Here is a 24802-nt window from a genome sequence, read left to right as displayed (position 1 = left end):
ATATTTCAGAAAGGGGCACCCCACGTAGTGCTGCCCAAGAAGTAGCCACTGACCGGGTTGAATGGCATTTAATAGATGCTGGAACTGTCTGACCAGCCGAATCATATGCCTGTACAATGGTATCCACCACCCAATGAGACAACCTTTGACAAGGGTGAGCCTCTTTGACAGGCATCAAAACGGACAAACAGCTGATCAGTGGTACGCCATGAAGCAGTCTTCAACACATACTGTTGCAGTGCTCTCACTGGACACACAGCTGTCTGGGCTGGGAAGCCTCTTGATTAAACGCCGCAAGCTGAATGGGTTGGTTCACAAAGCGATCAGACAAAACTTTAGGTTGGAAAGCTGGATTCGGCCAGAGAGTAACCTGATTATACTCAGGCCCCCATCTGAGACACTGTGGACTCACCGAGAGGGCATGAAGCTCACCTACTCTTCTGGTTGATGTTATAGCCAAGAGAAAAGCAGTCTTCATCGAAAGACTCCTAATATCAGCTTGTTCAGGTGGTTCATAAGGCGGTAAACGCAGGCTGTTAAGCACCACCTGAAGATCCCACTGGGTATGCATTATCCGTGCCGGTGGATTAAGACGTACTGCTCCCTTAAGGAAAGCCACCACCAATTTTTCCGCACCAATCGATTACCCCCCCCCCCCCCCCCAAGGGGTTCCGATGTGCTGACAAGGCCGCCACGAATACCCTTAGAGTTGCTGGGGAGCACCCAGTGTCCAATAAATGTTGTAAGAATTCCAACACTGAACTGATGGAACAAGTGACTGGGTTAACAGACCGATCTGTACATCATGAAACAAAGATCTTCCATTTACTGGCATAAGTGCGACGTGTTGATGGGGCTCTTGCATTCATGACAGTGTTCCTCACATCTGCGGAACACTGTGAGAGCTCCTGCTCAACCCCAGGGGCCATACACATAGACTCAATTTGCCCGGTGAGGGGTGCCAAAGTTCCCCGTTCATTTGTGACAGTAGATCCTTCCGAACTGGCAAAGGTTGCGGTGGGCCGGTCGTAAGGGCCAACAGCAGACTGAACCATGGTCTTGCTGGCCAGCAGGGTGCCACTAGAATAAGCCTGTGTCATCTCACCTGCACACGCCTCAGCACAGGCCAGAGAAGTGTAATTGGAGGGAAAGCATAGAGGAGGAGGTCTGGCCAGTCGTGGGCCAGGGCATCCTGGCCTAGTGATCCCTGCTCCTCCTGCTCCGCGAACCACAGCGGACAATGTGTTGTCTTTCTGCTGGCAAAGAGGTCGACTGCTGCAGTCCCATAAAGTCCCCAAACTGACTGAACTACCGCCTTGTGCAGACACCAGTCCCCTGGCTTCGGACCCGATCGAGAAAGTGAGTCTGCCACACTGTTGTAGTGACCGGGAATGTGTGCCGCTCTGATCGACAGGAAGTGCTGGTTTGCCCACAACAGCAGCACTCGTGAAAGTCGAAGGCAAGGTTGAGACCTCGTGCCCCCTTGGTGATTGATTAAAAACACCACTGTGGTGTTGTCGGTGCGGACCAGGATGTGCTTCCCCGATAACTCCTGTCTGAAGTGTCTTAGGGTGAAAAGCACTGCCCACAGCTCTAGGATGTTGATGTGAGATGTCGTCTGCTGCAAGGTCCAATTCCCCTGCACGCCCTGGTGTTGCCACAGCCCTCCCCATCCGGAGAGAGAGGCATCTGTTGTCACCACTTCCCTGCGTGATGGGGGTGGTCCCATTGGTACACCCCCTTGTAGAAATTGTTCCCGTCTCCAAAGCCTCAGGGAGACAGAGCAACTGGTTGTCACCAAAACAAGGGTATGTCGGTTGTGAACTGCTGACAATCGTCTGGCTATCAACCAACGCTGAAAAGGACGAAGGTGTAAAAGCCCTAAGTGAATGGCCGATGAGGCTGCGGTGAGAAGGCCCGCTAGCCGTAAGAAGTGGAGATAAGGTAGCTTGCGCCGAACCTGGAACCTCGCTATGGCTCCTCGTATAGCCTGCCTCCTGCATGCTGTGAGGGTAGCCCCCATTATTCTGGAGTCCAGATTTAATCCCAGAAAGCATATTGACTGGCATGGAGTAAGGCAGCTTTTCTCTAGGTTTACCCTCAGTCCTAAAGCAGTAACATGCTCCAGTAGGCGCTGTGTGTTGTTGGCTACTTGCTGAGGTGATCTGGCACGAAGCAGCCAATCGTCCAGGTAAGGAAGAACCAACATGCCCTCCCGTTGTAGAGGTTCTAGTGCCACTTGCATACACCGTGTGAATACACGGGGAGAGAGGGAGAGGCCAAATGGTAGGACTCGATATTGGTATGTCCTGCCCTGGAATGTGAACCAAAGAAACCTTCTGTGATGAGGTGCAATGGGGATGTGGAAATATGCATCCTTCAGATCCACAGAGGTAAACCACATGCCGGGTTCGACTGCTTGGAGGACATCCCTGACACGCAGCATGCGGAAAGGAAGGTGTTTGAGACTCCTATTCAATTGTCTGAGGTCCAAGATTGGCCTGAAACTTCCATCCTTCTTGCGAACTAGGAAGTACTTTGAATGAAATCCCTCCGGATGGACTCGTGGGTTTACTAGCTCTACCACACCCTTTTCCAGTAGCTTCCGGACCTCGAGAGATAGAGCAAGCGCTTGACAAGGGTCCCGAACCACTGTGGGCCGAGTGTGTGTGCATAATTGGGGTCTGTGACGGAACTGAAGACAGTAGCCCGTGTCGAGTGTGTCGAGGAGCCACTTGTTGTTTGTAATCCCTCTCCAAAGTTGTAGTTGAGAGGTTGAAAAGTGTCCCATCACAGACCCTGGACCATCACCGGCGATGGGGAGCGGTTTCCTTATCCCTGGGGGGGCGACGATAAGTCGCCACAGGGCGAGCAGGCGGTCGACGAGCACGGGATGCTTCCCTTCTCGAGTCATACCCAGGTCGAGTAGCCTGCTGTACAAGCCTGTAAGACTGTCCCTGCCTGTGTTGGAGTGGATTTGCATGACGAACAGGCATTCGATGTGAGGATGGTCCATAATTCACACTGCGCTCAAAGTGCTGGGACCGAGACTAGATGCCGAGAGATACTAGATACTGAGCGGCTGGACCAAAAATCTGCCCAGGCACCAGTGGTAGGTGACGAAGATTGCTACAGCAAGCCTCTGGAAGTTTAGACTGTGCTAGCCAAACCTGCCGCCTAGCCTGTGTAGTAAGCCCAAGAGCCTTTCCGCTAGAGAAAGCAATTGAACCCAAGGCCTGTAAAGAAGCCTCAAGTAACTCTGATGCGGTATTATCTGGTGGGTCAGTACTCAAAGCAGAATGAAGTGCTAACAGAAGATGAGCCATGGAATTTCCCACACGACTCAAACCTGAGACAGTATTATAGATCTTAACCAACGATCATCTGTGCGTCTACACTCTGGGTTAGGACAGCGAAGATTGTGTCGGAGAGCCTCATCTGGTGACACTATCAGTGAAGAAACACATGGCTCAACTGGAGGCATGTTACCAAGGCCCTTTTCATCGGCTTCAGCCATTGCCGCAAGTGTACGAGCCACGCGATCAGGTCTGGATAAAGGAGCTGATCGAAACGCAGCAGAAACAACATCTGTGAAGTCAGGACAATTTGGCATTAGGAAACCCTCTTGCTGGGAAACTGAGCGACGCAAGAGGTTTGACTGGCCTGGTAGGGGAGGAGGTGGATCCAAATTCCGCTTAGCGAGCGCCATCTTGAGTGTGTCCTGCAGAGAAAAAACCACTGAAGAAGGCGCATCCTGAAGGCCAGAACCGTCGTCGCTATGGGAACGTTGGAACTCGGAATGTGAGGGTATTGTCTCCTCCATGGGCGTATAATAATCCTGTTCAGTGTCAGAGGCCGCAATAGATAAAGTGTCTGGTTCTCCCCTGGAAAACCTGGATGCCAGCTCACTCCTGGGCAAGGGAGGAGCTAAAACACCCACCCTTGTCCCCTCACTCACATTCTAACGAGTAGGGGGTACAGATAATAAGGCTTTAATACCCTGAACTGCGTTCGCAAGCTCAGCTACTTGCTGGGTCAACGTACTTGACTCCGAGGAGGTTCGCATCTTCTTTGAAGTCCTTCCAGTCCCACTGGCCACACGCTTGCTACCCACATGTGACGCTGATGGAGCAGAAATCTTAAACTCAGGATCTATTTCAGCCAGTCGATGTTGTCTCATCTCCAAAGACATCAAACCACATTCAGGACATGGGTCTACTAAAGCCTCTCGGAGGTGATCAATGCCTAGGCAAGTAGGACATTGAATATGAGCATCCATAAGATCCATTGGACCTGAGCAGAGGGAGCACGAAGCTGCCATAACTTCCAGACCAGTAGTTGAAAAAACCCTGGTCAACCATTGGGGTTATAATAAAAGGCGTTACAGTTGCCACGATAAGCCTTGTCAATGTATCACTCTGGTTAACCAATGAGCATACACATAAAGTAGTTGTTTCAGACAATAAACAATACAACACGCAGTCTGACAGAACCCTGGTTAACCACTGAGTTCACGTGAGTACTCACCTCAACACTGCTAGTAGTGATCGGTTCCAAACAAACCCTGGACAACCAGTGGGTATATGGTCCGATGCACATCGATAATCCAGTATTTCTCCCGAGACACAGCTGTAGCGGGGAGCAGTTGCTCATCAAAAGCGCTGTGCACGCTCGAGCGAGATCTCTTCGCGAGAATGACAAAAAGAACGACCTTGACATGAACGGAGCGGATATAGCTTCCGACACGTCATCGGTCAGAGTCACAGGTGACAAATCAATGCGAGATTCTTGATATGGCTCGCGAGACGCGACTCCTTCCTGTAACGAATGTGCAAGAATCATGATTCTGTTCTCCCTGCACACAAAACTCCCGAAGCCTAGTCATTTTAAATTTTGGGAGAACTTTTAACGTTTAACCTGTAAATATAACTCATAGCCATGGCGACGCCAGGTCTGCGCCTGTGGCAACTTTTACGACACTAATTGCATCTCAGAAACATTCCAGAACCTGAAACCAACATTCTTCTTCCCCTGTGGGGAGCTTCAAAGAGACCCACAGAGAGAAAACGAAACTTTCTGTTAACACATACACACACAAACGTCCTTTGTATGTAACTCAGACTTGTATCTGACCTTCCTGTATGCATGCATGATTGGTTAGTTTTGTTTTTGATCATATAGTTATGATCTTCTAGTGTTTGGCTCTGAAATGTATTTTTGAAGAATGTTTCTCCCAGTGGAATCGCATCCCGTAACCCGATCTCACGGCAGGTCATAAAGTTTGACCACCAAGCTTTAGCAGCTTATCCAGTTCCTCTTCAAGAGACATTCCGACACACACATTAACGCACACACATACACGAACTTTGAATATTAAACTTAGAATATAAGCATGTCGTATGTCTCTCAAATACTCCTGTGTGTCTCACAGTTTATATTCACTTCATTTATGACGTTTATTTGAAGGAACGAACTTCTAAATACTTCTATTCGTGCATTTGAGTGTAACGTTGTATCCTTAACTGTTTATATTTCATTCTTGGTATGTTTAACTGTCTCGCTTTGACGGAACCACTCATACATAGGAAATTACAGTAAAGTGTATTATTCTGTAATTACCGCGCTCCAAAAAATCGATATGATACATTCAAACGCGATCGCGCTCCAAATATGATACATTCAAACGCGATCGCGCTCCAAATATGATACATTCAAAACCAGAGCTCGCTCCAAAATATGAAATATTATGGTTACCATATTATACATATCTACGTTTGAGCAGATATCCACAAACACAGTAACAGTAAACACGGGTCTAAATATTATAATATTCCCCATATATCTAGCAACAGTTCAACTGCAATGTGAAATTTATGCAACAATAACAAACTAATATTTAAGAATTTCTTACCTAACATCTTTCTTGTCTTCAAATCGCGTTCTTCTTCTTCTGAGGTAAAGCCAATGTAAGCTCAAGGCGCGTCTTTCCAACTCGACGAAAAGCAGAGACTTGTGAAGTTTGTTGGTGCTTTGTTTTTGAGGTAATGAGCGCGTTCGCGTTCCATGTGGAGATTTGCATGTGAATGTCTTTTGCGCTCGTAGGCGTGGTCAAATTAAAAAATAATTAGGAAGCGTTTGAGAAGCTGGACATCTTGTTGGTTTTATACAAATTACTTAAACATAGAATATTTGTTTTCAGTTTGAATCCGATCATTTAAAAGTACACACTTAAATGTTTATAAAGGTATATGGCTCATAAATGTGTGACAAGTATTCGCTGAGTTTGGTTTCAGTTTATAGACGTGCTCAAGAAAAAAAAGTTCACCGCGACGGGGAGGCAGAACGCACACCCTGTTTATTTTCTTTATTTTACAAAAGCACAATGTTTTGATTTGATTGTAAGTGGACACATACAAAAGTAGAAATATCACAGATTATTTTTTTATATTTCTTTTTTCTGTATGACCATAAATGACGGAGTAATTTAAGTTTATAGTGCTACAATGTGAAGAAAATCCAGCAAAACGCGCGTTTGTCGACCTCAGAGGGTTAAAGAAAGCGATCCGCGAGCGCAGCGAGGCGAGACTCATGCTCTAGCAGTGAGAGCAGCTCGTCTCAGTGTGCATGGCCTCGGCATACGTAGGGTCCAGACAGGCGACACACTCATCCGAAGCGTGTAGGGGTGCCTGTAACCAAAATTACATTTTGCAACAAACAGCACTGGAAATATGCTATTTTGGAGAGAAATTTGCTCAAATAGTCTCGCCGGATAGCCGCAGGAGAGAAGCGGCGTCTCAATCTGTAATTACTCAGTCTGTGTTTCAACCACGGAAAAACATCAATAAAACAGCTTCTGACGTTGCATTTTCCTGAGGAAAGTTATCCAATGTTCAGAGTTCATTCGTTAGCTATAAAAAACACTAGAGAGGAGATTATTTAAATTGGTATTATATATGTTTGAGTAAATTTGCTATGAAGACAAGGGCTTATGAAAACTACCTTACAAACATCTATCTATCTATCTATCTATCTATCTATCTATCTATCTATCTATCTATCTATCTATCTATCTATCTATCTATCTATCTATCTATCTATCTATCTATCTATCTATCTATCCATCTATCTATATACTGTATCTATACTCTTGAAACTCATTTGCAAAATCACTATTGCTCAGTAAGGCTGGAATTGTGACATTTTCATTTGTCAATGAAGGTATAATGATGAAATAAAATATTGGTAATAATAATAGCCTACTAATATCACATTATAACATTTCATCTTGGCTAATTATCATATAAATGCTTCACTGCTTCAGAGTCCAGCTAACTACTAATATTACAGTGAAATATTACATTGACGGCAGTGCTTGAAGTATGCTTACTTTTTACTGTACAGTACTTGCCAATACTTCAGATTATTAAAGAGGTGTGCATTATGTTCTGAAATAGAAAATGTGGATTACTCTGAATGGAGTGACATAGCTTAGTTTTCTAATGGATTTATTTACTTTGCCAAAATTACCAAATTATTTAATGTCACAAATAAAACGTTAATAAACTTACATCAATAATTTGCTGATGCATTTCAACAGATCACACACTTACTTTGTTTTTCCTTTTCTGTCCTTTTTTGACAAATATATTCACTGTGTAATTTGATGTAAAATAGGCTAAATATTTTTATATTTGGTAATTAAGTTCCATGATTATTGTAGATACGAAGTGATATGTTTTCCAAAGTCATCGCCTATTGCCATTTTGAAGCCAAAATGTTATTTTTGCAGAATGAGATTTGGCATGGGTGGCTGGGGGAATCCTTCCAAAAATGTAAAAACATTAATTTGTTAACACAACATGAGTTTTAGCATTTTATTAGATGTGTATTGTATATACATTTACATGTCAGCCTTTTTTAAATTACTTTTGCGGATCCTTAATTTGTGTCACAGATGTGGCACATTTCTCTAAATGACCACAAAGAACATCCAACGGTTCACAGAATTTACTTCTAAAGGCCCTCTCCAAAAAATGTTATTATTATTATTGCTAAGTGAGACGAATAAAGTGTTTCTCTCTCACTGACATGCCGAGTAGACCTACTTCTGGCCCAGTTTCTCTTTCTTTCTCATGAAGTTTAAAATGAATAGTTGAATCGTTGGCCTTTTCCTAGTTTTGCAGAAAGTGAATTTATAATCGAGTGGTAGAACGTTTTTCAACAATGTCAATGACACAGGTTTAAATCTTGTACAAACCTACTTGGTCTTTTGTAAAGCAGAGCTTTTTGTGTGTACTCTGCAGTTCTAAAATGCATTGATTTAGGACAATAATTATTTTGCTTGCTTTTAGATAGAATTACCTTGCATGTTCATATTAAATTAAGCAACAAATATTATCCAACAGTGTAAGTGAATTTGTATTTGTATTCCAATCAAAACAAACTGCAGTTCTGGAATAAAACTTTTTGAGGTTCATTATCCAGAGAGTAAAAAAAAAAACAACAAAAAAAAAACTGTTGCCTTCTAAAACAAAGCAAATCATCGGACAAACCGTCTATTTGAACCGTCTCAGTCATTGAAATGATGGAACATTTAATTATTATTATAATACAAGTGTGGCATTTGAAGGACATTAATGCTTTATTTATTTTCTAATAATATTAATGAGTAGTATAAAGATTTAGTCTGAATTGTTCATATGCAAATTCTCTTTGTTTTTAGTACTTAACCACAGACGCTCGCCTCCTAACAGATATGGAGGGTTGGGACAGTTCAATAAGCTTCATGCTTGGAGGGGACAATACAAAGATGTAAATCTCTGCTCTTCCACACAGAGAGTTTCTATGGAATGCCAAAGCTGCCGAAATAATAAATAAATAAATACATAAATAAATATACAAAGAAATGTATTAGAAAAATACATACATACACATAAATAAAATAAATAAATATACACAAATGTAAAAACAAACAAAAAAAACACCAAAAATAAATGTGTATTGTGTATGTGTATTTTATTTTTTTATTTTTTTTACATTTCTTTGTCTATGGTAATGAGGGGGCATTTAAGCAAAGCTTTTAGGCCATAGTGACACCTTGTGGTGTGACCAAACAAAATGCAAGATGTGTGCAGACATGCCTTTGCAAGTCACTCAAGGAATGAATGACTTGAAGATGGGCAATATGGCCAAATTCCTGTATCACAGTTTAAGTCATAGGTAAGACTTTATAAGTATACAGTAATAAAGTACTTACAAATAATTAAAGGGGATGTCTAATGCTTTTTACGGAAGTCGTCAGCAGCACTGCACAGTAGCATCCAGGAGCTCGACTGTTACCGAAAGAAGCGGTACATCTGTTTCTGTCTTTTATTAATCTGATGAAACTAAAGACTCTTTGGAAGACTCTATGAAGGATGCAATATACTCTATAGGTACTCATGATTAACATGAGATTGGCAGAAACCAGAGACCGCCATCCGTGACTAAAAATAACTATTGTTCTTAAATGTTTAACCCCCTAAACCCGAATTGTACCACCGGTGGTACACCCACCCAAAAATGCATTGATCATGAGATATTCCTCACGGAGTTAACCCTCTGGGGACCAAGGTGTTTTTGGGGCCCTTGAGATGTTCTGACATGCCTTGACATTTGTGCTTTTTTCAGTTATTTATAAACATGTTAATGGCAAAGGTTTAAATTCACTCTATATAACACAAACAGGCCTACCATAATATGCGAGCAACATGTATGTAGATGTTTGTATTTTTAAGAGAATAATGTTTATGCGTGGTTATTTAAAAAAATAAAAATGAAAGTTGCTGAAATAAGACCACAAAACTCATACAAAATATGTGCCCACAAGACTTTTGACTAATGGATGTTGTCTCTTCGAGTTCTGGCTTCAAAATTATGTGAAAATAGTCTTGCTTTATCGTTCACAAAAAAAAAAAAAAAACATTGATTTAAATAGTGTAAAACAGGTTTTGCTTGGAAAGCCAATATGCGAGGGGGCATGAAGGAGGAGTAGTTTACACCTGAGATTACAATGTCCCACCCACTCTGCATAATGACTCTGCATAATGACTCTGCCTAATGAGCCATTCTTTCAGGTGTGACACTGACTGAGCCACAATGCAAGGACAAAAGATATATTTTGAAGAAGACTTATATTGACCATTTAAGATTTTGCTTACATCTATCTTGTAAATATGTTTTGCTATTTTATTAAAAAGGTTACAATTAGGGATGTCCCGATCCGATCCACGGCATCGGTATCGTGCCGATACTGGCCCAAAATGCTAGATCGGATATCGGAGGGGAGAAAAAAAATTATCCGATACCTATGATCCGATACCCATTAGGGGTGGAACGGTACGTATTCGTACTGAACGTACGTTCGGTGCATGGATTTTAAAATAGATAAATCTCGCGTGCACATTAATTAATGTAATACGGAACTAACGTTACTGTTAGATACCCGCATATGCGGGTTCTTTAGGGACACCTAATCTGTAGCCCGCCTTAGCTCTGAACGCGCGTCTATATCGCTTCAAACTCTCACTTTATCATTATACGCGCGCGGCGCGTCCTATTCGCTTTGGACGCGCGAATGGATTCAAACTGTTCAAGCATCGAACTAGACGCGATAGACGCAAATTTGACGCTCTATTCGCGTTTGGTGTGAATGCAACAAAATGAACAGGCTGCGATGTCAAGATTGCAATGCTGGAGTGTGTGTGTTTGTGTGTGTGTGTGTGTGTGTGTCAGAGAGAGAGAGGCACGGGCGCGATCGAACAGTGGAAACGAAACATAAAAACATACTCCGTCATTTTCATACAGGACATCATTAAAACTGCAAAAAGTGTTTAGCCTACTTATATTTGTGTAAAACACAACATTGTGCTTTTGTCAAACTGTAAACTCTTGCCAAACTGTAACTGTCACCCAACCAAAATCACACACACACACACACACACACACACACACACACACACACACACACACACGCTGTTTAAAAGCAAAAATGATCTCATCTTTTGGACATTCATCATTGCATTGGTTTTCATTTCTTGTCCTAAAACACAGCACTAATCTGTTTATTTTTAAGTTACACATTCTACATTGAATAAAAAAGAAAATCAAATGTGTTTTTTAAAAAGTAGTATTATTTTATACAGAAATAAATTATTTATAATTCAGATGAGAATAAAGTTAAAGTTATTTAAAATTTTAAGGAAACAAATATATTGATCTGAAATATAGCAAATTAATTTTAAATTCATTCAGGTTACCAAACATATCTCAAGGTCTTGAATAAAGGCTGGCAGTCTTTCATTATCAACTGTTGTTGTGGACTATATACTGGAGAAGTATTTGTTCTCCATTTGAGTGAGATGTTTTTATGTGGCTAATTGAGCAAAGTGCTTCCATTATATTTTATTATTATTAGTATTAGTTCAAGAATAAAATAAAAATATCGGATTGATATCGGTATCGGCAAATAGCCAAAGCTGCGGCATCGGTATCGGTATCGGAAGTGAAAAAGTGGTATCGGGACATCCCTAGTTACAATTACAACAATAATTACAATTTCAACAATATTTCAAGTGTACTCTTTCTTTGTAAAAAAAGAGAAAGATTATAGGCCTACATTTTATCATATGTATTCATTAGTTTGAATATAGCCAACATTGGAACATCTAACATCTTAGTCTATGACTTTATTTTTGACAAAAATAGTATTTTATATATATATATATATATGAGCAGAAATTGCTAAACAAAAGCTTATTTGATGTGACAGTATATTCTACAGTAAAAACTGTACCCAAATCTAGTCAACAAAATGTTGTCTTTCATACTTCGCCTGACTGTAACGTTGTTTTTATGAAATATTAGGGCATAGCCTATAAATTTTAATTTGCAGTTTAATACGTTGCTTATACAAATACATTTTATTTCAACATATTTCAGTCGATTTTTACTCATCTCAGTAGGCTATAGCAAAGCAGTTTATTCTTTCACACACAGACGCGCGATTCATATTTAGGCTAAACAGTCTTTACAAATATGTACCCTTCATTCATCTCACAGAAACGCGATTCATATTATAGAAACGCGATTCATCTTTTTGTTTACATAGGCCTACACTAACGTTATTCCATAACGTTATTCCACATTAACACTTGAGAAAAGATAACAGCCTACCTCACTCCGCAGCGGGATCTGCTCCTCATATCAGGAGATATTGCTCCTCATATCAGCACTGTTCTGAGGAAACTTTTCTCCATAAGGTAGGCTATATTATGCCTCACTCGCGGCGCTTTGTTTACAGCTGATGTGGGCGTTCTCAGAATTTGCATTTGAATAGCACGCGCTCTCCGGGGAGTGGTCACATTACTTTTGAATGAGCTCGTAATGAGCTCGACTGGAATCGCTCTCTTTTTATACAGATTACAGAAGCTGATAATATTTGTTTTTTATATAAATTACTTCATTTAAAAGATGCGATCTCAAGCTTTATGCCCGTGGGTCTGTTTGACTGAATTTTCGCGGAGTTATAGAACATTTTCGAACGCGTTTCAAATGGGAGTTTACTGACAGAGAGAAGGCAGAAATCGCATCATGTTAATTTTTCTTTATTTGTCAAAAAGCAAAACACTTTATTTTTATTGTGAGTATACAGAAAAAAAATAGAAACTGAACAGGATCGATTGATGTATTACACGAAAATGAAAGATCAAAATTAACAGAGCATTTTGTGTTTATTTTTCATTGCTAAAAAAAAAAAACGAGCAAAACGCGCGGGCGCGTTTTTGGTCCCCAGAGGGTTAAGACACATAAAACTCCATAGGCGGACATGCAGCTAAGTAAAATAAAATGTAGCTTTCACGTGGTGTTTTAACTTGTAGCTTCATGAAACATGCACAGATCGTAGGAAATGGCACATCATTACTTACAGTAGATGCAACCGATTGAAATTAGTTCAAAATCATCATAATCAATTACGTCGATCATGAGATATTCCTCATGGAGGAACCATTTAAAAATGCCTTTCGGATGTCAAGGGCTAAACAAAAATTCTACCTTGGTTCCAAATCCTGTAACTTTAGATTTCTTTATGCTATCACCACAAATGCAATGCAGCTCACATGTAGGGGAACTTCACTAGATTAACTATGTCACAGCTTATACACTGTGTGTGTATATATATATATATATATATGTATATATATGTATATATATATATATATATATATATACACTCACCTAAAGGATTATTAGGAACACCATACTAATACTGTGTTTGACCCCCTTTCGCCTTCAGAACTGCCTTAATTCTACATGGCATTGATTCAACAAGGTGCTGAAAGCATTCTTTAGAAATGTTGGCCCATATTGATAGGATAGCATCAGAGGATGGGTACATGGTGGTCATAAAGGGATGGACATGGTCAGAAACAATGCTCAGGTAGGCCGTGGCATTTAAACGATGCCCAATTGGCACTAAGGGGCCTAAAGTGTGCAAAGAAAACATCCCCCACACCATTACACCACCACCACCAGCCTGCACAGTGGTAACAAGGCATGATGGATCCATGTTCTCATTCTGTTTACGCCAAATTCTGACTCTACCATCTGAATGTCTCAAAAGAAATCGAGACTCATCAGACCAGGCAACATTTTTCCAGTCTTCAACTGTCCAATTTTGGTGAGCTCGTGCAAATTGTAGCCTCTTTTTCCTATTTGTAGTGGAGATGAGTGGTACCCGGTGGGGTCTTCTGCTGTTGTAGCCCATCCGCCTCAAGGTTATGCGTGTTGTGGCTTCACAAATGCTTTGCTGCATACCTCGGTTGTAACGAGTGGTTATTTCAGTCAAAGTTGCTCTTCTATCAGCTTGAATCAGTCGGCCCATTCTCCTCTGACCTCTAGCATCAACAAGGCATTTTCGCCCACAGGACTGCCGCATACTGGATGTTTTTCCCTTTTCACACCATTCTTTGTAAACCCTAGAAATGGTTGTGCGTGAAAATCCCAGTAACTGAGCAGATTGTGAAATACTCAGACTGGCCCGTCTGGCACCAACAACCATGCCACGCTCAAAATTGCTTAAATCACCTTTCTTTCCCATTCTGACATTCAGTTTGGAGTTCAGGAGATTGTCTTGACCAGGACCACACCCCTAAATGCATTGAAGCAACTGCCATGTGATTGGTTGATTAGATAATTGCATTAATGAGAAATTGAACAGGTGTTCCTAATAATCCTTTAGGTGAGTGTGTGTATATATATATATATATATAAAATTTGGATTTCATATATTAATTTCTTATTCAAACAAAATCCTGTCATCCAGCCATCTCCTCTCTTCCTCTTTCATCCTCATCCTTTTCACCAAAAATGTATTTTAGGTGGACAGATCAATACAATGGTTTGACAGCATTACCTGCCACAGTTGATTTTTAAGCGCATTTGGCGGGTGTTAATTTCAAACCCTGGTTAGCTATATTACCACTATTTATTTTAAATCTGATAGTGATATAAGCATAAAATCATGAAGCATAATAACGAAGCGTAACATCCCGTTGATCATCTTGCTAAAGGACATTTCACTGTGTGTCACAAGTAAAATGGAGGAAGCAGCATGAAAAATCGACCTGCTCCAGAAAAACTGCTTTTGAAATAGTTGTGTTGTTCATTATTATTAACATGACAGTAATTGGAGTGTCAGTAGATTGTCTAAAAATATAAAACAAAACGTGTAAAAAAATAAATAAATATGGCAGGTTTGTTAATCCGTTCATCAGTTAACCATCTATGTCCCTCGTATATTGTGTACAATGAAATACAGTACTCAATCTACAATATAAAACAGTACTAATTTAAAATGTCATTTTTATGTTCTTTTCATACATGTATCACAGTATTATTAAGAAGAATGTTGAGGAACCATTTGATAGACTCAGTTCATTCCGAAACAAGGTGTTATCTCCAGATATCAGGTACTCCATATGTGGTGCATCTATTTTTTTCTACTTTACATTTTACATGATTGCTGTTAATTAAATAATTTTCACATCAATTTCACAGCACACTTTCAGCCACTCTGCTGACAGAGGATCACTACAAGTGCCCAGTGTGCACAGAGGTCTTTAAGGATCCAGTTTCCATCCCCTGTGGACACAGTTACTGCAAACACTGCATTGAGATCTACTGGAGCAAACCAACTCAAGCTGGAGGTTACGCTTGTCCTCAGTGCAGAAAGAGGTTCAGAAGTCGTCCTGTGTTGAGTGTAAATGTTGCTTTGTCTAAACTGATTGAGGAACTCCAGAAGGCAGGATTTAGTCCTGCTCTTCCTGCTCACTGCTACGCTGGACCTGAAGATGTGCCCTGTGATATCTGCACTGAGAAGAAGCTCAAAGCTGCTAAATCCTGTTTGACCTGCTCTGTGTCTTACTGTGAGACCCACATCAGACAACACTACACAGTACCAGCACTGCAGAGGCACAACCTGGTGGAGGTGATTGGATATTTGTCGGTCTATTTGTCTATCTTTCGGTCCATCTGTCACTAGAAAATGCAGCAATGTTAATAGTTTACTCTTAATCACTCATTTAATGAAATTGTTCCATCTACTGCACCGGCCCCTGAACTGGCATTTATAAATCTGTTTTTTCCTCATCTAAAACTTAAGATCATTTAACAATTAATATAATGTCCTTGGCTTAGACTACTAATGTTTCTTTTGCTTAGGCTATTCATTTACCACACAAAGAAGAGAGAAAATCCCAAAATGAAATCAGAGAACTGACTGCAAAAGTGACTGAACTGAAAGCGGTAACATCGGATGCTTTTTAACCAACTCACCTGTTGGAGCAAATATTTTAATGTTCTTTTAAATTTTCAAAAGATTTTAATTTGATGTTTGTTTTCTCAGACCTTGAAAGACAGAGATGCGAAGACAAAACGTTTGTGTAAAAGATTTGCAGTGCACTGTAACGGTGGGTAAATACAGTGTCTGTATTGATTTTAATGCACTATTTCTGTCACAGAATCACTTTGTTAATTACTGATCAGAATATCATGTTATTAATCTATTTTATCAGTAATGCCCCAATACATTTATTTGTGACAGGAGCAAAATAAATAGCCTTGCAAAAATAAGCAGATATTTGTTAAATAAAATCATACGTAGCACATCAATGTGTTTGCAGATATTTTTCTGTGGGACGAAGTTACATTACAGTATACATCAAGTTTGCGTCAAGTATATCTGTCTCAGCTGTTTAAACGTGTTTATTACATGTTTTTCTGTTTGTATGATTTTCAGATTTTCCCTCAGATGTGATTGAGATGGCTGCTCTAGGTCGTCCTTTACGTCTTGGAATGTTGTATGACAGTCGCAGCAATTCTTTCTGCCAAGGTAAGGTTTTTGTTGAAGCAATATTATAAATAAACAAACAAACGGGCAGAAAACAAAATGTAATGATTACAGTTTTTCCAACTCTCATGTCATTTAAATTGAGGCATTTTAAGAGCTTACAGAAATATTTTTAAACAAGGCTGTCAATTTCACAATTAGTGCAATTAGTGACCTGTAAATAAATTCTATAAATATTTCAGAAAAGGCAAGAAAACACTTGTACAAAGAAATCATGTGCACAATTTGCATTATGATCTGTTTGCAGGTACCTTTATGTGGGATGAAGATACGTTAGCCCGTATGAAAGTATCTTTGCCTCGGCCACAAACATATGTTAAGGTGTTGGAAAATGACTCCCTTCAGGAAAGATTCAGAGTCCTCGAAATGTCCCCAGTGTTACAAGTTGGCACCCAGACTGGACAAATGAATGGGGCTGCTGCGTTTCTAAACCACCCAGAACAATCTCATTATCAGGAAAGAGCGACACTACACTACAGAACCACCACCAGACTGGACATGATCAGCCAAAGACTGTTACAGGAAGCAGCGCCCTCTGCATTGGTTGGTCAAACCACAGCAACACACGTGGTCACCGCTGTGTACTTTGGAGGTCAAGCTTTTTTGGTTTTTGATAGTGACAGCTCAAACCATGAGAAAAATGCAAAAAATGTTGATGTTTTAAAAAAGATGACATCAACATTTTGTTCAAACCATATTATTTCAAACTTGAGTACCAGTGAAAAAGCTAAAAGCTCATTACTTGCTTGTAGTCTCTACATTGATGTGGGTGATTGGAAGAGTCCAGTGTCTTTTGATAAGGCTGTGGAGATCTACGGTTCTCTGCCGATACTGCTTGGATCTAAAGGTGAGAGAGCAGTTCCTCTGAAGGTCTGGCTGTATCCTCTGAAGAAACTGGACAAGAGCTCAGTGTGTGCTGCTCTGAGTGGAGTCAGAGAAAACTTGAGGCAACAAGCTGAGAATATTCTGGAACATCTGAGAAAACAGATCAGGATCTGTCAGGACATGATAACAGACTACATCAATGTAAAGGTGATTATGTGGTTTCCGACTCTGGAAGATAATCTAATAGAGTTTTCAGAGCTTCTGCAGGAATACCAGACAACATTTCAGAAAGGAATCACAGACATTGTTCACATTAAAGAAGGGAAAAGAGAAAGGAGTTTACAGGATCTCCTAGAAAGGCACAGTCAATCACCATTCAGTGCAGAGAACACAAACCAGTGGCTGGAGAATAAAGAAACTGAGCTGAAGATTCTGAGTGACTGCAGAGCTGCAGACATCACTGTTGTGAAATCACAGGCAGAGTTACAGAAGGTCATCAGTCACTCTCAGATAACCAGAGTGATGTGTCTCACGCTTTTCTCACCAGATGTTGAAGATTCATTCCTCACTGCTCTGAGGCAGCACATTGAATCTGATCACATTATACAAAATGATTCACTCCTGTTTAGACCTGTTAGAATCAATGATAAAGTGCTTATTAAAGTACAACTGTTTATTGCTGCAAATGAAGATGCAGATCAAACCAAGTTCATTGCTGCATTGATACCTGGTGATGGGTTTCCAGAATGTGCTGTGCGGTTTTATCGTGATGCAAGGATTGTGAGCAGAAATGTGAAGCTTGGAGTAAAACCAGATCTCACCCAAATAGCTCACATAAAACACACCAGTGTGTCCCTGAAACTGAATCAACCGCAAACCAAAAACATTGAGAGATATATAGTGGAGTACAGGGCTTTGGGTCATGATGGAAGCAACAACAACACTTGGAAACAGATGGTTTTTGATTCCACAATTACCAGAGAACCCTGTATGATATCAGATCTAAAGTCTGGCCATCAATATCAGCTGAGGTGTATGTTTATTGAGCAGGACTCTATGAACTTTAGTAAAATTATGAACTTTCAGACAGTGTTTCCAGCAACACCTGGGCAACCCTTAGTGAATAAGCTGGACAGAGACACTCTCAGAGTCACCTGGCTGAGGGCTGAAGCTGATGAATATTGTCCAGTGCTGCGGTATATGGTTGAGTATAAAGAAGCAGGACTGGAGGGCTGGTCATCAGTACTAACACAAGGACCTCAGTGTGAATGTACATTAACTGTTCCTCACAGCACCTGCTATAGAGTCAGAGTCTCTGCTGTCTATGAGGACGTCACCAGCAAACCTAGTGAAAAAACAGTACCAGTAGATGGTGAGATACATGTGAAACATTTTAAACAGATACTTTTCATATAACCTTTTCTTCTATGTTTTCTTAACTTACAAATTATTTCACAATATTCTCTATAGTCTGGAGATTAAAGCTCTCAGAGAGAAAGAGCTCCATCCTCCTAGAAGTGCTGAAACTCCAAACAGAGAAGAAACCAGTAGAGCTGAGAGACTGGACAGATGAAGAGAGTGAAGTGAGGGGATTCCTCCAGTGTCTGCCCTACATCTCACAGCTCAGGTGAGAGTCTCATGGGGAAAATTACACTCATAGTTTGATTCAGTTTATTTTAATGTTGTCATTTAAATGCATTAATAAATAATATTGTTAATTTAATTAATTAGAAATACATTTGTCAGATCCATTAGTGATGTAAGCTTAATTTCTATTGTTTTAATGTAGCTGAAGATTTTAGCTGTAATACATATCTGTTGTTTTGATACCTATTCTTTTTTTTTTTTAGTTCCTACTGTTTACATGCACTTGAGATGGAACTGACTGCATTTACATTAATATTGAGCCAAAACACACTGAGAGCAGAAAAGAAATGAAATCAACCAATTTTTTTTAACATAAAAAAAGATAGATTTAAGGGGTCTTGACATGTTTGTAATTATTTTAATATTTCCACTCTATTTTAAATACAGTCATATATTCAAAAAGATTATTTTCAACCCTCATTTTGACCTTTTGTCACAAACACTTGGTTTAAGTGCTACATCTACTTTAAGGCTTGACAGTAAATGGCCACTGTTATGATTGGCTAAGGTCATTTCATAGGAAAAAGTATCAGTGCCTCCAATATTGCACCTAAGTGTTTTGAAAACATTATCCATAAATATACAAATTTGAAATACAAAAACTGAATCTTGTTCATTTAGATTTCATTGTTTCTTTAGATTTGTTGAACCACAGAATAAAACATCTGAATCATGGGAGAAAAGAAAGAGATCATTCATACTGGATTTGTGTCTGCAAGCTGCTGTTCACCAGAAAGAGACAACAGAAGAAACTGTGAAGAAACTGCTGTCATCTGTGAATGATGGGATATGTGATTTCCTGCTGGATCTGTGTTCACATGTGAAGGACTATGAGACTCAAACAGGCAGGAGTGTCCTTCCAGCATTACAGCCAGTTTATCAGTCAGCTCCTGCAGTCTGGAGAATAAAGCTCTCAGAGAGAAAGAGCTCCATCCTCCTAGAAGTGCTGAAACTCCAAACAGAGAAGAAACCAGTAGAGCTGATAGACTGGACAGATGAAGAGAGTGAAGTGAGGGGATTCCTCCAGTGTCTGCCCTACATCTCACAGCTCAGGTGAGAGTCTCATGGGGAAAATTACACTCATAGTTTGATTCAGTTTATTTTAATGTTGTCATTTAAATGCATTAATAAATAATATTGTTAATTTAATTAATTAGAAATACATTTGTCAGATCCATTAGTGATGTAAGCTTAATTTCTATTGTTTTAATGTAGCTGAAGATTTTAGCTGTAATACAGATCTGTTGTTTTGATACCTATTCTTTTTTTTTCTAGTTCCTACTGTTTACATGCACTTGAGATGGAACTGACTGCATTTACATTAATATTGAGCCAAAACACACTGAGAGCAGAAAAGAAATGAAATCAACCCATTTTTTTTAACATAAAAAAAGATAGATTTAAGGGGTCTTGACATGTTTGTAATTATTTTAATATTTCCACTCTATTTTAAATACAGTCATATATTCAAAAAGATTATTTTCAACCCTCATTTTGACCTTTTGTCACAAACACTTGGTTTAAGTGCTACATCTACTTTAAGGCTTGACAGTAAATGGCCACTGTTATGATTGGCTAAGGTCATTTCATAGGAAAAAGTATCAGTGCCTCCAATATTGCACCTAAGTGTTTTGAAAACATTATCCATAAATATACAAATTTGAAATACAAAAACTGAATCTTCTTCATTTAGATTTCATTGTTTCTTTAGATTTGTTGAACCACAGAATAAAACATCTGAATCATGGGAGAAAAGAAAGAGATCATTCATACTGGATTTGTGTCTGCAAGCTGCTGTTCACCAGAAAGAGACAATAGAAGAAACTGTGAAGAAACTGCTGTCATCTGTGAATGATGGGATATGTGATTTCCTGCTGGATCTGTGTTCACATGTGAAGGACTATGAGACTCAAACAGGCAGGAGTGTCCTTCCAGCATTACAGCCAGTTTATCAGTCAGCTCCTGCAGTCTGGAGAATAAAGCTCTCAGAGAGAAAGAGCTCCATCCTCCTAGAAGTGCTGAAACTCCAAACAGAGAAGAAACCAGTAGAGCTGATAGACTGGACAGATGAAGAGAGTGAAGTGAGGAGATTCCTCCAGTGTCTGCCCTACATCTCACAGCTCAGGTGAGAATGCAGTTTTTCACTGTAAATGTTCATTTGTTTTTTTCAGTGAACATCAGATATTATAGATAGTTTGCCGTATTCATGCAGGTGCTAATTGTAATATATTTACAATACATTTACCTAATATCTGTAAATATGGTGAGGGTGGCTTAAGCCTTGGAAAGAGAAAATTAATGGACCAAAAACTAATGAAAGAAATATTTTTATTGTATGGCTTCAAAAAGTGCAATTATAATTAATATTATACATTTTGTCCAATAAAAATGCATGTTTGAGACTAAAACAGTAGTAATTACTGATATTAACAGTTATAACAACTGGAAAAGGTTTATTAATATCTAATTTATATAGGGCTTTAACATGGAAATGTTCTAGTTAACATTCTGATGATGGGAACAAATTGGAACTCCTTGACAGACATTGTTTTTAGTCATGTGTTGGAATATCTGAAAGGGTTAGTTCATCCAAAATTCTGTCATTAATTGCTCACCCTAATGTCATTCCAAACCCGTTTGAATTTTGTTCATCTTTGGAACACAAATGAAGATATCTTTAATGAAATCTGAGAGCTTTCTGTCCCTCTAATTGACAGCTATGCTACTACCACTTTCAAGGCCAGAATGGAAGTAAAGGTATCATAAATCCATGTGACTCCAGTGATTTAACCTCAGTTTTATGTAGCGACACAAGTGCTTTGTTTGTGCAATAAACATTATTTACCACTTTATTTACAATATATTTAAAGCACCATGACTAGGGTGACCAGACGTCCCTTTTTTCCTGGGACAGTCACGCATTTCAGCTCTATTTTTAGTGTTCCAAAAAATCAGGTTTTGTCCACTATTTCTTCTTTCCTAAATTGTCTTTGCTAGTCATCAAATAAAAGTGGGTAGCAGTCTTCTGTCACTCAATAATAGCTTAATCTAAGGTAGCCAATCTCATAATAGTATATTTTGGAGAGCAAAATTACTGTCTAATCACAATTCCATATAGATTAACTTGCAGTTTGTGAAGGCAGGATATTAGAGCGCGGAGGGATCAGAGTCAGAAGCGAAGATATCAAAGAATCATGTGTGTACATCTAACAAGGATCTTCAAAAAGAGTTTATCAAGGTATTTCGCACAGTAAATTGTAAAAAAAAGAAATCAATGTAGTATTGCGCTGAATGACACACACCAGAAGCGCTCTCAGACAGCGCGTGATCCCAAATTCAGTTCTCTTTGCGCCTGAATGGTCAAATACAGACACAGTTGTCAAAATAGCCAACATGTGGAGTATCTCATGTAAATACAGTCGGTTATATGGCTTAAGTGAATGTAAACAGCTTGGTGAAAACTGAATATGTGTCAGTATGGGAGATCCAAGCATGCAGTCTTAAAGTGACAGTAGCCTAAAATACCTGTCTGTGTCATTAATGTTAATCAAACAACGGAAGATGTTAAATAAATGTATACATGGCAACAAAACTTACTGTACCTAAAAAAATTTATTTATTTAATTTGTATCTATCATATTTGTCCTATTGTTTGTAATTGGCTTAGTTTTTAAAATAAATACCTATATGATATCGTTATTATGAAATATGTTTTTGGTCATATTACCCACCCCTAATGGATGAAGCTACAGTGTGCTACACAATGTTTCAGTGCAGTTGTGATAGATACTTTTATGTCTGCGTGGGAGGGGGGTGCGCCTGTCCATTTCGTCCCGTTATCCACCACGAGAAATCTGGTCACCCTAACCACCCTAACGTCTTGTTGACGCGAGAGCAGACATTGTTGTGTGAATTTTGAACTCCTATATATGACTGCTAAAAAATAGCCTCACCTGCAGGAAAAATGGTCATAAGTGACAGTGTGTAATTACAGTATTTACTTTTTCTACAGATTTTCTCCTCAACAGAAGGGGTCTTCCAATGAGACAGAAATGAAAAAAAGGTTACTGGCATTGAATCAGTCTTTTCAAGGTCCTAGTTTACCAAAGGAAATTATAGAACTATCTATGGAGACATTATTCTCATACATGTACTATGGGAATTGGGATTTTCTGCTGGATCTTTACTCACATGTGAAGGACTATGAGTTTCAAACAGGCAGGAGTGTCCTTCCAGTGTTTCATCCAATTTATCAGTCAGCTCCTGCAGTCTGGAGAATAAAGCTCTCAGAGAGAAAGAGCTCCATCCTCCTAGAAGTGCTGAAACTCCAAACAGAGAAGAAACCAGTAGAGCTGATAGACTGGACAGATGAAGAGAGTGAAGTGAGGGGATTCCTCCAGTGTCTGCCCTACATCTCACAGCTCAGGTAAGAGTGCAGTTACTGTCATCGTTACTGTCTTTACAGTGTGTACAATCGCTGAGCTTTAGGAAGCCTCCAGACTGAGCTGACATTCAGTTATGGTCATGGGCGTGTAGCTTCCGACAGGCGCAGATGGGCCATCTGGCCAATCAGAGCAGAGCAGGCTCTCGGAAAGAAGTGATTCATTTAGAGAGACTGATTCATCTGACGAGTTAATATATATTTTGATTAATGTAAACCTGTTGTAGGAGACCTCCAAAACAAAATTTGGAACCTTTAAAATAGCATAATGACTTCTTTAAATCCACCATTTTTGGAAGTGAATGACTTTTGAAATCTTTCATTTGAAAGTCACGTGTCTAGTATCTGTAAAACCACATTCTTCCATCTTAAAAATATATCTAAATTACGTCATATGCTCTTTACCCTCTGGGGTCTGAGGTGTTTTCTAGGCCCTGGAGGTGTTCTGACATGCTCTGACATTTGTGCTTATTTCTGTTACTTGTGACATTTTCATGGCTAAAGTCTGATTACACTGTATTCAGCACAAAGTCTGCTACAAGAATATGTCAGCAGGATGTATGTAAAAGTTTGTAGTTTTGAGATAATGATGTTTATTCGTGGTTAAAAAAATAAAATAAAAATAAATTGTCACTGAAATAAGGTCATGAAACCCATACTGATTATTTCTTCACAAGACTTTTGAAAATTGTATCACGTAGCCTAGAATATTTGCTTAAAAACTATGTGAAAATTATCCTGCGTACTCATTCAGATAAAACAATATATTGATTTAAAATTTGTAAGACGTGTTTTGTGTAAGAAAGCTTTATGTGAGGAGGTGTGAATCATTTATGAATATTGATGTGTTTCACACCTGAGAAAGGCAAAGACCTTCCCATAATGGCCCAATCAGGTGCTATCAGGCCCGATCATTATGAGGAACCTTGCACAAAGAATGAGGAGATTTAAAAAAGAATGGCTTTTTGATTGTTTGGATTTATTTACAACACAACATAATCCAAAGATACACAACAAAGGACAAAAATAGCACATTATTGAACACACTGATCTAAAGACAGAGACTTGAACAGTCACATAACTTTGTGCCATTCCTGAAACATAGTAAATATCTGTCAGTTCCATGTTGTTTGATTTTTCATTTTACCATGTTCATGTACAGAGACTTATGTGAATGTTGAAGTCAGCAGGATTCATCAGTGGCATCTGGTCCCTGTAAAAAAAAACAAAAAAACAACAACACATAAACAAGGTGAACAAAGTGACGTTATGAAATTATATTGGAGTAAAAACATTAAGCCTAATGTTTGGCGCGTTTTGCTTTTCAAACTCACAGCGCGTGCAGAGAGAACATTTACTAAAGCGATCGAGCCGCTCCAAACTATGAAACATTATTGTTACCACATTATACCTACGTTTCAACAGATATCCACAAACACAGT

At 39.4% G+C, this 24802-nt stretch overlaps 1 protein-coding gene across 1 annotated transcript in view; it reads left to right on the top strand.

The window, feature by feature from the left end:
- Window positions 1-24571, top strand: part of LOC311297101 (uncharacterized protein) — a 44059-nt gene extending 19488 nt beyond the window's left edge. Inside the window, exons 10-19 of the mRNA XM_084419215.1 lie at window positions 14931-15008; window positions 15097-15526; window positions 15760-15843; window positions 15944-16007; window positions 16337-16429; window positions 16695-18644; window positions 18743-18899; window positions 19559-19972; window positions 20631-21044; window positions 22932-24571. Coding sequence (XP_084275341.1) covers window positions 14931-15008; window positions 15097-15526; window positions 15760-15843; window positions 15944-16007; window positions 16337-16429; window positions 16695-18644; window positions 18743-18899; window positions 19559-19972; window positions 20631-21044; window positions 22932-23349 — 4102 coding nt within the window. The 3' untranslated portion in view covers window positions 23350-24571. The remainder of the gene's footprint in view (window positions 1-14930; window positions 15009-15096; window positions 15527-15759; window positions 15844-15943; window positions 16008-16336; window positions 16430-16694; window positions 18645-18742; window positions 18900-19558; window positions 19973-20630; window positions 21045-22931) is intronic.
- Window positions 24572-24802: the final 231 nt, after the last annotated feature.

The sequence above is a fragment of the Rutilus rutilus genome (genome assembly GCF_951802725.1).
Source record: "Rutilus rutilus genome assembly, chromosome: 9".
Taxonomy (NCBI): Eukaryota; Metazoa; Chordata; class Actinopteri; order Cypriniformes; family Leuciscidae; genus Rutilus; species Rutilus rutilus.
The sequence above is the reverse complement of the archived record's forward strand: the minus strand, read 5'-3'. Positions and strand labels throughout refer to the sequence as shown.